The sequence below is a fragment of the Somniosus microcephalus genome, chromosome 31, assembly GCF_052327205.1.
Source record: "Somniosus microcephalus isolate GS21.2 chromosome 31, FLI_Smic_1.0, whole genome shotgun sequence".
Lineage (NCBI taxonomy): Eukaryota > Metazoa > Chordata > Chondrichthyes > Squaliformes > Somniosidae > Somniosus > Somniosus microcephalus.
In genome coordinates, this window is record NC_141017.1 from 36,545,363 (window position 1) to 36,557,703 (window position 12,341).

Below are 12,341 nucleotides of genomic sequence, written 5' to 3' on the forward strand. Positions count from 1 at the left end.
TTGCCACTTTATTATTTACGTTGTTTCCTTAAAATTATTCAATTGTTTTAAGTGCAAAAATAGACTGAATTTGTGGTTTCTCAAAAAGAAAGACTTGCATTTATATAGCGCCTTTCACCACCACCACTGGACGTCTCAAAGCGTGTCACAGCCAATGAAGTAGTTTTTTTTTGGAAGTGCAGTCACTGTTGTAATGTAGGAAACGCGGCAGCCAATTTGCGCACAGCAAGCTCCCACAAACAGCAATGTGTTAATGACCAGATAATCTGTTTTTTAGTGATGTTGATTGAGGGATAAATATTGCCCAGGCTGGATGGGAATGAGAAACCACAAATTCAGTCTGTTGAATGTTGCTTGATTAACCTTTGCCCACATTCCAAGAACAAATACTAAAATATAGTGATACTGTGTACAATCAACGTTTCGCAACACCGGTGGAGGTTTACGAGGATGTTGCCAGGACTGGAGAATTTTAGCTATGAGGAAAGATTGGATAGGCTGGAATAACAACAGAAAATGCTGGAAAAACTCAGCAGGCCAGGCAACATCCGTGGAGAGAGAAATAGAGCCAACGTTTCAGGTCAAAACCCTTCTACAGAACTGAGAGAAAAGGCAGGAAATGAAACAAAAGGCAGTTTGGGGGCTGAGAAAGTGGGGAGGGGATGAAGGAAGAGACATTAAGAGATATTCAAGGTGAGACGAGACGGTAATAGGACAGGTAAAGAAACAGACAATGGCTCTAGATGAAGTGTGAAATGCGATGGCAGAGTGAGAGACAACTGTCATGTGGGAGAGAGAGAGAGAAAAAGGAAAACGCATAAACCAAAAGGGTGGATAAAAAATATGAAAATATTTGGATAGCCTGGGGTTGATTTCTTTGGAACAGAGGAGGCTGAAGGGAGATTTAATGGAGTTGTATAAAATTGAGGGACTGAGATAGAGTGGATAGGAAGCACCTATTTCCCTTAGCAGAGAGGTCAATAACCAGGGGGCATGGATTTAAAGTAATTGGTGGAAGGATTAGAGGGGAGTTGAGGAGAACTTTTTTCACCCAGAGGGTGGTGGGGGTCTGGAACTCACTGCCTGAAAGGGTGGTAGAGGCAGAAACCCACCATCACATTTAAAAAGTACTTGGATATGTACTTGAAGTGCCGTAACCTGCAGGACTACGGACCGAGAGCTGGAAAGTGGGATTAGACTGGATAGCTCTTTGTCGACCGGCACGGACACGATGGGCCGAATGGCCTCCTTCGGTGCTGTAAATTGCTATGATTCACTGATTATGATTTTAAGACTCTATGGTTGTATGATCTTGTGATTTTATGATTCAGAAGCCTCCCCTGGGCTTGGGATTGATGATTTCTCTGTGTCCACAACAAGCTCTCACACCAAGGAAACTCCGCGCTACTTTATGGTTGGCCAAAACTGCCTACTTTACAGAGGCGGGAAAAAAGGTGTTTAAGACATTAGATTATTGCGGATTTTATTAATAACGCGACCCCGCGCCGGGCGGGGAGTTTCCCGGGGGGGTTCCAGCCTTAAAAAGGCTGAGGTTTGGCTCTAGGCCCCGTTACCATGGTGAAAGGCGGAAACTACTTCCGGCATCGGCTGGCGGAGAATTTCCGGGTCGGAGATCAGAGAGACAAACAAACCAACATGCTGCAGAGGCTGAGGGTGAGTGGGGCAAAGAGTGAGGAGGGCACAGGGTGTGGGGGGCACAGGGTGTGGGGCAAAAAGGGTGAGTGGGGCAAAGGGTGAGTGGGGCAAAAAGGGTGAGTGGGGCAAAGGGTGAGGGGGCAAAAAGGGTGTGGGGGCAAAGGGTGAGGGGGCAAAGGGTGGGGGGCACGGTGAGGGGGCACAGGGTGAGTGGGAAAGGGTGAGTGGGGCACAGGGTGTGGGGGCAAAGGGTGAGTGGGGCAAAGGGTGAGGGGTAAAGGGTGTGGGGGCAAAAGGTGGGGCACAGGGTGAGTGGGGCAAAGGGTGTGGGGGGCAAAGGGTGAGGGCACAGGGGGCAGACAGGGGAGAGGGGGTTAAGGGGCAGGAGGAGGGGGGTCAAGGGGCAGAGTTACTCAAACCAACTGCAGCCCTTTCAAAAAAGCACTAAGCTTAAATTAAACATTTTCTCCAAGTGCAGAAGTTGCCAAACTGAAGCTGTCAGATCTTTTGTCATTGGTATTTCATGATGTGACCTAGTTTGCTGCCTCCCTGTGTTAACCTGGCCCTGGGCCTCGCTCACTCTTTCTGGTGATCGGTCTCTCGCCGACCTGTTCCCCCGCGTGGACCCCTCTGTACAAAAACCACTGGGCTAAGGTGCCAACTCCTGTAACTAAAGGGGTGCGCATTGCCCTCCAGAGAGGGATTTGATCAGACGGCTTCTCGCCTAGTTTAAACAACCATCAGCATCACAACCGAGTCTGATCTGATCTTGTTCTTGCCCTACCTCATTTTTCTTTTTCCCAATTCCCAGCCCTAGAGACACCGAGGCTGATTTAAGCTTCTGCCCAGGCTGACACCAGTTATCACGAATCCAGAATTGAATTGGGGCTCCCCAGACTCCTAGATCAGTTACTCACTTGAGCGCATAATCCTGGCTGACCCTCCCAGTGTAGTACTGAGGGAGCGCCGCACTGTCGGAGGGGCAGTACTGAGGGAGTGCCGCACTGTCGGAGGGGCAGTACTGAGGGAGTGCCGCACTGTCGGAGGGGCAGTACTGAGGGAGCGCAGCACTGTCAGAGGGGCAGTACTGAGGGAGCGCCGCACTGTCGGAGGGGCAGTATTGAGGGAGCGCTGCACTGTCGGAGGGGCAGTACTGAGGGAGCGCCGCACTGTCGGAGGGGCAGTACTGAGGGAGCGCCGTACAAAACCTACAAACTCGGCACTGCCTGGTGCGGCACTGATCTATAGAGACCAGGAAGAGATCAGTTCGCTTCATGGTGAGTTAGCCATTTTCAACTAGGGCGGAAGTTGGGATGTTGGAATTGGCCGTGGAGCCCTGGTGTGTGTGAATGTTGGGAGAGGCTATGGGGAAAGGACGGGGAGAGTGGAACTAATTGGATAGCTCTAGCAAAGAGCCGGCACAGGCCTCCTCCTGCGCTGTACGACTCTGTGATTGGTCCTGACTCTGACATTCCCAGTGATTGATCAGACACAAAGTGCAACTCCCTTGGGTGAAGTACCAGAGGGTGCCGGCGACTGCAGCCAGAACTCGAGGTTAGAGGATGCGGGCAAAGTGCTGGAGTTCAGAGTCGGTGTATCCTTGTGCTGTAGCTATATCGCCATTTCGTGTATGTATTTATTTATCTTCTATTTTAGACGTTTGTACAGCATTCCGGACAGCTGGTGACGGGATGCAGGAAGATTCATCAGACATCTGGCTGTAGCCACCCGTTAATCCCCATAGTCATCGAACAGACGGTAAGTGGGACAGCGGTTCCTTGTTAATCAGATAACGCACAGACGCCAGTACACGACGGCAACATGTCCTGGGCTAGAATGTCATCCTCGCTCTCCCTCGATCCTCGCACTCTCCCTTTATCCACACCCTCTTATTGGAGGAGCGCAGGGATCTCGGAGGATTGTAGAGCTGGAGGAGGTTACAGAGATAGGGAGGGGGGCGAGGCCATGGAGGGATTTGAAAACAAGGATGAGAATTTTAAAATCGAGGTGTTGCTTAACCGGGAGCCAATGTAGGTCAGTGAGCACAGGGGTGATGGGCGAACGGGACTTCACACAAGTTTTGGATCGGCTCAAGTTTACAGAGAGTGCCAGGTAGGAGGGCGTCCAGGAGAGCATTGGAATAATCAAGTCTGAAGGTTACAAAAGCGTGGATGAGGGCTCCAGCAGCAGATGGGCTGAAGACAGGAGATGTTACGTCAGTGGAAGTAGGCGGTCTTGGTGATGGAGAGGATGTGGGGTCGGAAGCTCAGCTTGGGGTCAACTAGAGCGCCGAGGTTGCGAACAGTCAGATGTATCCAGTAATTGCCTTTCCTTTTCAGGGTCGTGGGGAGAGAGCTTACGATATCTATTCAAGACTGTTGAGGGAAAGAATTATTTGTGTCATGGGACCTGTGAGTATATATATTTTTTTTTAAATGTCTCCGATTTTTGCCTGTGGTAGAGTTTAATAATTGTGTGTGTTTCTCTCAGATAGACGACACTGTCGCCAGTCTAGTGATCGCTCAGCTCCTGTTCCTTCAGTCCGAGAGTAACAAGAAGCCAATCCACATGTACATCAACAGTCCAGGTGAGTGCGTGTTGTGTGTCCGTGTCTCTGTGTCAGCTTTTGGTGTCAAGGAGCCCTTGAAATACGTCAGCGGAGGTGTTTTAAAGTTGCTGCGCCGATTTCGGTGACGGGGTCACTAGGACCTCACTCCCGTCACTGCCCACCTTCATTTACATTCCCAACTAACGTCACTGGTGATTCTAGCCGCACTTCACAAGGTCCACGATGAGGTCTGTCTGCACTGCCGCTGGATAAGTCCACGCTTTCATATTTCACGAGGACAGTCGCAGGTGCTGCCCCCTCCCCCCCGTGCTTCGATATAACCTCCCGAATAATTGGTTGGACTAGGACTTGGTGTCAGCTGTGGCTCAGTGGGTCGCACTCTCTCTCGCCTCTGAGTCAGGAGGTCGTGGGTTCAAGCCCCACGCCAGAGACTGGAGCAGAAAAATCCAGGCTGAGGGAGTGCTGCACTGTCGGAGGTGCCGTCTTTCGGATGAGATGTTAAACCGAGGCCCCGTCTGCTCTCCCAGGTGGATGTAAAAAATCCCACGGCCACTATTTTGAAGAAGAGCAGGGGGGAGTTCTCCCCGGTGTCCTGGGGCCAATATTTATCCCTCAATCAACATCACTAAAACAGATGATCTGGTCATTATCACATTGCTGTGTGTGGGATCTTGCTGTGCGCAAATTGGCTGCCGCGTTTCCCACATTACAACAGTGACTACACTTCAAAAATACTTCATTGGCTGTGAAGCGCTTTGGGACGTCTTTGAGGTTGTGAAAGGCGCTATAGAAATGCAAGTCTTTCTTTTTATTGAGAGGTCCCTGCTCGTGCGTTTGGTTTTATTTGGAAAGGGAGGTGAGGGTCCAAAGGGCATTACCGAGGTCAGAAGAGTAAGGGGCGGCCAAGAAGGTTGTGGATCAAAGCAGGAAGGGAAGACTGAGGAAGGGAAGGAGTTCCGCAGTTTGGAGGAAAGAGGGAACGAGCAATCTTGATTTCAGTACAGTGAGGATAACCGGGAAGGCGGAGTGTGTTGGGCGGTTTATTTGTACTGAGTGTAGTGGGACACGAGCCTGCACCTGTGCCCACCCTGTGTCCCCGTGTTTTTGCGAGCTGTTCAGTGACTGCCATTCCTTTTCGCCCCCTGTGTAGGTGGTGTGGTGACTGCCGGCCTGGCTATTTACGACACCATGCAGTACATCCTGAACCCCATCTCTACGTGGTGCGTGGGGCAGGCGGCCAGCATGGGGTCCTTGCTTCTGGCCGCAGGCTGCCCGGGCATGAGGCACTCCCTGCCCAACGCACGCATCATGATTCACCAACCCTCGGGAGCGGCATATGTAAGTACTGCGAGCACTCACATATCCCCAGCTCTGCATTGTGTGGGCTTCCTTTCGTGTTATACCCGGTTCTGTGGAAGTACCATTGTTAGATGAAAGAAAGAAGTTGTTTCGAGTTAATGTCTCTAAAAGATGCCAGCCTAGGAGCGGGGATTGAATCCACACCCTTCTGATTCAGAGGCAGTTCAGTTAGGGTGTCGGCCGTGTCTCAGTGGGTGATACCCTCGCCTCGGAGTCGGAAGGTTGTGGGTTCAAGGCCCACTCCAGAGACTGGAGCACAAAAATCCAGGCTGACACTCCAATGCAGCGCTGAGGGAGCGCTGCACTGTCGGAGGGGCAGTACTGAGGGAGCACCGCACTGTCGGAGGGGCAGTACTGAGGGAGCGCCGCACTGTCGGATGGCAGTACTGAGGGAGCGCCGCACTGTCGGAGGGGCAGTACTGAGGGAGCGCCGCACTGTCGGAGGGGCAGTACTGAGGGAGCGCCGCACTGTCTGAGGGACAGTACTGAGGGAGCGCCGCACTGTCGGAGGGGCAGTACTGAGGGAGCGCCGCACTGTCTGAGGGACGGTACTGAGGGAGCGCCGCACTGTCTGAGGGACGGTACTGAGGGAGCGCCGCACTGTCGGAGGGACAGTACTGAGGGAGCGCCGCACTGTCGGAGGGGCAGTACTGAGGGAGCGCCGCACTGTCGGAGGGGCAGCACTGAGGGAGCGCCGCACTGTCGGAGGGGCAGCACTGAGGGAGCGCCGCACTGTCGGAGGGGCAGTACTAAGCGCCACACTGTCGGAGGGGCAGTACTGAGGGAGCGCCGCACTGTCGGAGGGGCAGCACTGAGGGAGGGGCAGTACTGAGGGAGCGCCGCACTGTCGGAGGGGCAGTACTGAGGGAGCGCCGCACTGTCGGAGGGGCAGTACTGAGGGAGCGCCACACTGTCTGGAGCGCCGCACTGTCGGAGGGGCAGTACTGAGGGAGCGCCGCACTGTCGGAGGGGCAGTACTGAGGGAGCACCGCACTGTCGGAGGGGCAGTACTGAGTGAGCGCCACACTGTCGGAGGGGCAGTACTGAGGGAGCACCGCACTGTCGGAGGGGCAGTACTGAGGGAGCACCGCACTGTCGGAGGTGCCGTCTTTTGGATGAGAGTTTACACAGAGGCACCGTCTGCTCTCTCAGGTGAACGTAAAAGATCCCATGGCACTATTTCGAAGAGCAGGGGCGTTCTCCCCGGTGTCCTGGCTAATATTTATCCCTCAATCAACATAAGAAAAAGCAGATTATCTGGCCATTATCACATTGCTGTTTGTGGGAGCTTGCTGTGCACAAATTGACTGCCGCGTTTCCCACATTACAACAGTGACTACACTTCAAAAAGCACTTCATTGGCTGTAAAGCGCTTTGGGACATTGGTGGTCGTGAAAGGTGCTATAGAAATGCAAGTCCTTTTTTGTCAGTGATGTCAGTGGAACAGGAGGAGGCCATTCAGCCCCTCGAGCCCGTTCTGCCAGTCAGTTCGATCATGGCTGTTCTGTATCTTGACTCCATTTACCCGCCTTGGTTCCGTAACCCTTAATACCCTTGCCGAACAAAAATCTTATCGATCTCAGTTTTGACATTTTCAATTGATCCCCAACCTTTGCAGCTTTTTGGGGGAGAGAGTTCCAGATTTCCACTACCCCTTTACCCCAGATTTATCTTGAGACAAGCGGACACTTGGTGGGGTGTTAATGGCTGGAAATAGTGGCACGTTCCCCCACCTTGTACTGTCTTTTCCTAATGGCCCAGCACTCGAGGGAGAACAGGGGCCTGTCTGTGTCTCTGTTGGTTGCACGCCAGCCTCTGGTTCAGAAAGGATTGAGCCTCATTACTGGGGTCTGAGTCCATAATCCAGGCTTGCACCTCGGTGCAGTACTGAGAGAGTGCCACACTGTCTGCGATGCCGCCGTTTGGATGCGACGTCAAGCAAATGGTCAGGAAGACGTTAAAAGACCCCGTGGCACCATTTGATGGAGAACGGGGAGTTCACTGAGTGTCCTGGCCAACATTCCTCCCTCAACCAACGTCACCAAAAGGCAGATCAACTGGTCACATTCAGTTGGTTGCAGTTTGTGGGATCCTGCTGTGTGCAAAATGGCTGCCGCTGTTTGCCTTCCCGACAACAGTTGCTGCATTTCAAAGCAGCCCATCGTGTGATGTGTTACTCCCATCTCCGTCGCCGCCTCCATTCCTCCCCCCAAACTGACTGTAGCCTTTGGTAGATCTCCCCCTACCCTTCGCCCCATCACTGGCGGCCGTGCCACACTCCGGAATCCCCCTCCGTCCCTCCACCTTCTCATATCAGACTCTCCTTTTAAACCCGCCTCGCGGCAGCTTTTGAACAAATATCTCCTGGTTTGGTTCTGTGTCCATTTTCTCAATAAGCTTAAGTGAAGCAGTTTGGGACATTTTCCTACATCGAAGTGGCTTCGTGATTGGAAGTTGTTCCAGTGTGGTAACACTCCCGATAAATACTAGTGGGTTTTTTTTCTCTCTATCTATCTCTCTCTCTCTCTCTCTCTCTCTCTCTCTCTCTCTCTCTCTCTCTCTCTCTCCTGAGATGTTCTTATTTCCTGTGGGTGGCGATTGACATATTGTTGGTGTCGTGAATCTTATCATGACTCATGAAGTAACACTGGGCGGCCAGCTGGTGGCGCCGTCCACGGAGTATAAATACTTGGGCGTGGGCCCAGCTTGCTCAGGATGTTTCTGTAACCAGGAACTAGTGATTGTAACTAGAAATCTCATGGTTTTGAAACAGTTGATTAAAGCCTTATTTTATTCTCAAACCAAGGGCTCAGTAGTCTTTTTACATCAGTTGGCTTTGAGTGATGCAGGGATACCAAAGGCATGGGTGGGGGGTGCAGGGGGAGAATCCTCAGACTCGTTGCAGCGAGGGAGCGGCGCACAAATTTCAAATAAAAAAAAATAAAAAAATAAAAATCTAATTGCTGTGTTATGCTGCCTCCTTTCGCAGGGCCAGGCGACTGACATCGCTATACAGGCGGAGGAGATCCTCAAAATCAAAAGGCAGATCAATCACATTTATGCCAAGCACACGAAGCAGCTTCTGTCGGTGATCGGTGAGTGCTCGGTGCAGGTATAACTTCCGAGCTTGGTCGGTGTTACGTGATCGGTAATTGGCGAATTAAAACGATCCTGTTCTCCTCCCTCCCCCCCCCCCCCCCCCGATGCTTCGCGGTATAGATTCACCCTGGTGGGAGGGGAGACTTGGACCTCTGGCTCAGGTGACTGCAGAGATTCGTGTATCTCTGGTAAACGGGATCGAGTGCAAACCAATCTGGTGGGTATATTGTGTTTAATCGGCGTTTAGGACGGAATATAACACACTAGTTATACAGCGAAATCATACGAGCGTGACAAGTAGCTGATACCGGACCTAATCGGACAGATGGCTGGGTTGTGGCCTCTCTTCCTCTCAGCCGATATACTTCCAAGTCAGGATGGTGTGTGACTTGGAGGGGAATTTGGAGCTGGTGGTGTTCCCATGCGCCTGCTGCCCTTGTCCTTCTAGGTGGAAGAGGTCACGGGTTTGGGAGGTGCTGCCCAGGAAACCTTGGCAAGTTGCTGCAGTGCATCTTGTAGATGGTACACACTGCAGCCACGGTGCACCGTTGGTGGAGGGAGTGAATGTTTAAGGTGGCGGATGGGGTGCCAAGCAAGCGGGCTGCTTTGTCCTGGGTGGTGTCGAGCTTCTTGAGTGTTAGGGCAACACAGTTGGCCTCAGATCCCTGGGTTAGGGTGACGGAAAAATCCGCCAGGGACTCTTAGCAACTTCTGCTGGAAGAGCACATGTGTGGGCATTGGCTGAAGAGAGGATATGGCTCAGCTGTGATGCCCTCCTTGGTAGGATAGCCTGCCAACACTCACTATCTATCTAAGTTTGTAAGTGAATGATGGTGCACTTGGGCAAGGGACCGGGAGGGCGCGTAGTAACCGTGGAGCTGTATGCGGCTGTGAGCCAACACCTCCCAGTCACTCGAGTGTCACTTGAGATATTGGAACTGATGGGCTGCGAGATCGCTCTCCGCCTTCATGGTTTCCTGCCCCGGTCATTCCCCGAGGCACGTCTGTCTGTTCAAAGTATGGACCCCACCGCTGATGGCGGGCACGTTGGTGTCCAGGCGACTTGCCCGTTCTACGCGGTGTTGTCACCAAAGAGTACTTTGTGGATGTGCGGCCCACAGCATTGGGAGGGTCTCGAGACCCCTGGGGCGGGGGCGGGGGGGAGGTGGTGACTGACGGCGGCGGGGCTGCACTTCCTCCGGCCTATTGTAGCTGCCCCAAGTCTCCATCCACTGTTTGCACTGTTGCCAACCACGGCGGGAGGGGGTGGGTGGAGACTTGGGGCAGCTTCAGCCAGCTGAAGGTTTACGGTGAGATCGGGTAAAGCTGTGATACAATGTCTTGGTTCTATTGGTGTCTGTTTCAGTCACAAAGTTGATCGGATGCAGCCGTAAAAAAAAAATTTTTTTAATTGTCTTTTTAATAGGCCGGTAAACACCAAACTGCCCGAAATAGCCGATGCACTTAATACGGTTTAAACGGCACCTTTGTCATTGCCGCCTATGGCGATGGTAAACCGTGAGTGACATTTGGCTGATAGAGGCGGCTGTCCGCGATGAGCGAGGACGGTGTAAGATTCTGAGGGGGATTGACAGGGTAGATGCTGAGAGGTTGTTTCCCCTGGCTGGAGAGTCTAGAACTAGGGGGCATAGTCTCGGGATAAGGGGTCGGCCATTTAAGACTGAGATGAGGAGGAATTTCTTCACTCCGAGGGTGGTGAATCTTTGGAATTCTCTTCCCCAAAGGGCTGTGGTTGCTGAGTCGTTGAGTATATTCAAGGCTGAGATCGATAGATTTTTGGACTCTAGTGGAATCAAGGGATATGGGGATCGGGCGGGAAAGTGGAGTTGAGGTCGATGATCAGCCATGATCTTATTGAATGGCGGAGCAGGCTCGAGGGGCCAAATGGCCGACTCCTGCTCCTAATTCTTATGTTCTAAGTGGCGGGGACAGTGTACCCTCGAAAGCCGTAGGTAACCTGCTGGCTCGTCGAATCCCGTCATGGCTGTGGTATTTTACAGAAGGAGCAATGGAGCGGGATCGGTACATGAGCCCCGTGGAGGCTCAGGAATTCGGGATCATCGACAAGGTCCTCGTCCACCCTCCGCAGGACGGGGAAGACAAGCCACAGCTCGTGCATAAAGAGGATGCGACGACTTCGGGCTCCCCTGAGCCCTGAACTGCACGGCCTGCCCGATTCACTGGTTCTCCGCAGTGTGTAGGATTGTAGTTCCAACCTCGGACATGTACCCAATGCAACATTTGTATTAAACTGGTAACCTGTCAAACCTTGTGCTGCTTTACTTTCGGATGAGATGTTAAACCGAGGCCCCGTCTGCTCTCTCTCAGGTGGACGTAAAAGATCCCAAGGCACTATTTTGAAGAAGAGCAGGGGAGTTCTCCCCGGTGTCCTGGGGCCAATATTTATCCCTCAACTAACATCACTAAAACAGATTATCTGGTCATTAACACATTGCTGTATGTGGGATCTTGCTGTGTGCAAAGTGGCTGCCCCGTTTCCCACATTACAACAGTGACTACACTTCAAAAAGTACTTCATTGGCTATAAAGCGCTTTGCGACAGCATGCAAAGCACCATATAAATGCAAGGCTCACTTACTTTACACGCTCTGTATCTTTCAATTTATCAGTAGCTGTCCCACTGGTTACCGAGCAGACTCCTCCCTAGGGTTACACTAAGCCTCGCAGCCCGGGGTTCATGTCCAGTTTGTCAGAGTGCTCCGTACCCTTGCGCTAACCTGTATTTATATAGCACCTTTAATGTAGTAAAACGTCCCAAGGTGCTTCACAGGAGCGTTATCGAACAAAATTTGACACCGAGCCACATAAGGAGATATTAGGGCAGTTGACCAAAAGCTCGGTCAAAGAGGCCGGTTTTAAGGAGCATCTTAAAGGAGGAGAGAGAGGCGGAGAGGTTTTGGGAGGGAATTCCAGAGCTTAGGGCCCAGGCAGCTGAAGGCACGGCCGCCAATGGTGGAGCGATGAAAATCGTGGATGTGCAGGAGGCCAGAATTGGAGGAGCGCGGAGATGGGTGTCCACTTCGTGGTGTTATCCACTGACCCCCCCCCCACCCACCCCTCACCAGATGTGAATGCACAGGGCCTGAGGACTCCGCTCTGATACCCTTCCCTTGATGTGGTTGCAAGGCCCGCTGAGATTCAGGGCCTGGGCTATGTGTAAGGGATGGTCTGAGGTGCCGGAGCACTGCGTTCAGCACCGCACCTCAGGACGGATATATTGGCCGTGGAGGGGGTGCAGCGCAGGCTCACCAGAATGATACCGGGGGCTGAAAGGGTTAAATTACGAGGACAGGTTGCATAAACTAGGCTTGTATTCCCTCGAGTATAGAAGATTAAGGGGTGAACTAATCGAGTAAGATGATTAAAGGAGTTGGTGGGGTCGATAGAAACTAATTCCTTTGTGGGGGGGCGGTGGGGGGAGTCCAGAATAAAGGGGGCAGAACCTTAAAATCTTGCTGGTGCAGCGAATCTCACAGAGTGCGTCATTACTGTTTTCAGCACCCTTCAGCTTGAATATAATTTGCGGCGTATCTCTGGAGGTGCAAGCTGAGAGCGGGGCATCTGGGGCCTCGGTGAACGGCGGGGCCAACAGTCTATCTCCTTAACCAGTGAGAGT

General features: G+C 52.4%; 1 protein-coding gene across 3 annotated transcripts; it reads left to right on the forward strand.

Moving 5' to 3' along the window:
- Nucleotides 1-463: 463 nt before the first annotated feature.
- On the forward strand, nucleotides 464-10,971 carry clpp (caseinolytic mitochondrial matrix peptidase proteolytic subunit). 3 transcript variants are annotated; one of them, XM_085971815.1, is made up of 7 exons: nucleotides 464-580; nucleotides 3,313-3,414; nucleotides 3,996-4,067; nucleotides 4,147-4,243; nucleotides 5,376-5,563; nucleotides 8,574-8,679; nucleotides 10,705-10,971. In XM_085971815.1, the coding sequence occupies exons 1-7, from the start codon at nucleotides 479-481 to the stop codon at nucleotides 10,860-10,862; spliced, it is 825 nt and encodes a 274-aa protein (XP_085827941.1). In that variant the 5' UTR covers nucleotides 464-478; the 3' UTR covers nucleotides 10,863-10,971. The 3 variants fall into 3 exon arrangements, with proteins under 3 accessions (XP_085827941.1, XP_085827942.1, XP_085827943.1); XM_085971816.1 differs by lacking the exon at nucleotides 464-580 and adding an exon at nucleotides 1,548-1,674; XM_085971817.1 differs by lacking the exon at nucleotides 464-580 and adding an exon at nucleotides 2,839-2,933.
- Nucleotides 10,972-12,341: the final 1,370 nt, after the last annotated feature.

Coding starts and splice junctions, on each gene's coding strand:
- clpp (XM_085971815.1), top strand. CDS start 479: ATGAGGAAAGATTGGATAGGCTGGAATAACAACAGAAAATGCTGGAAA. Junction 3,415..3,995: donor CCATAGTCATCGAACAGACG/GTAAGTGGGACA, acceptor TTTCCTTTTCAG/GGTCGTGGGGAGAGAGCTTA. Junction 5,564..8,573: donor AACCCTCGGGAGCGGCATAT/GTAAGTACTGCG, acceptor CTCCTTTCGCAG/GGCCAGGCGACTGACATCGC.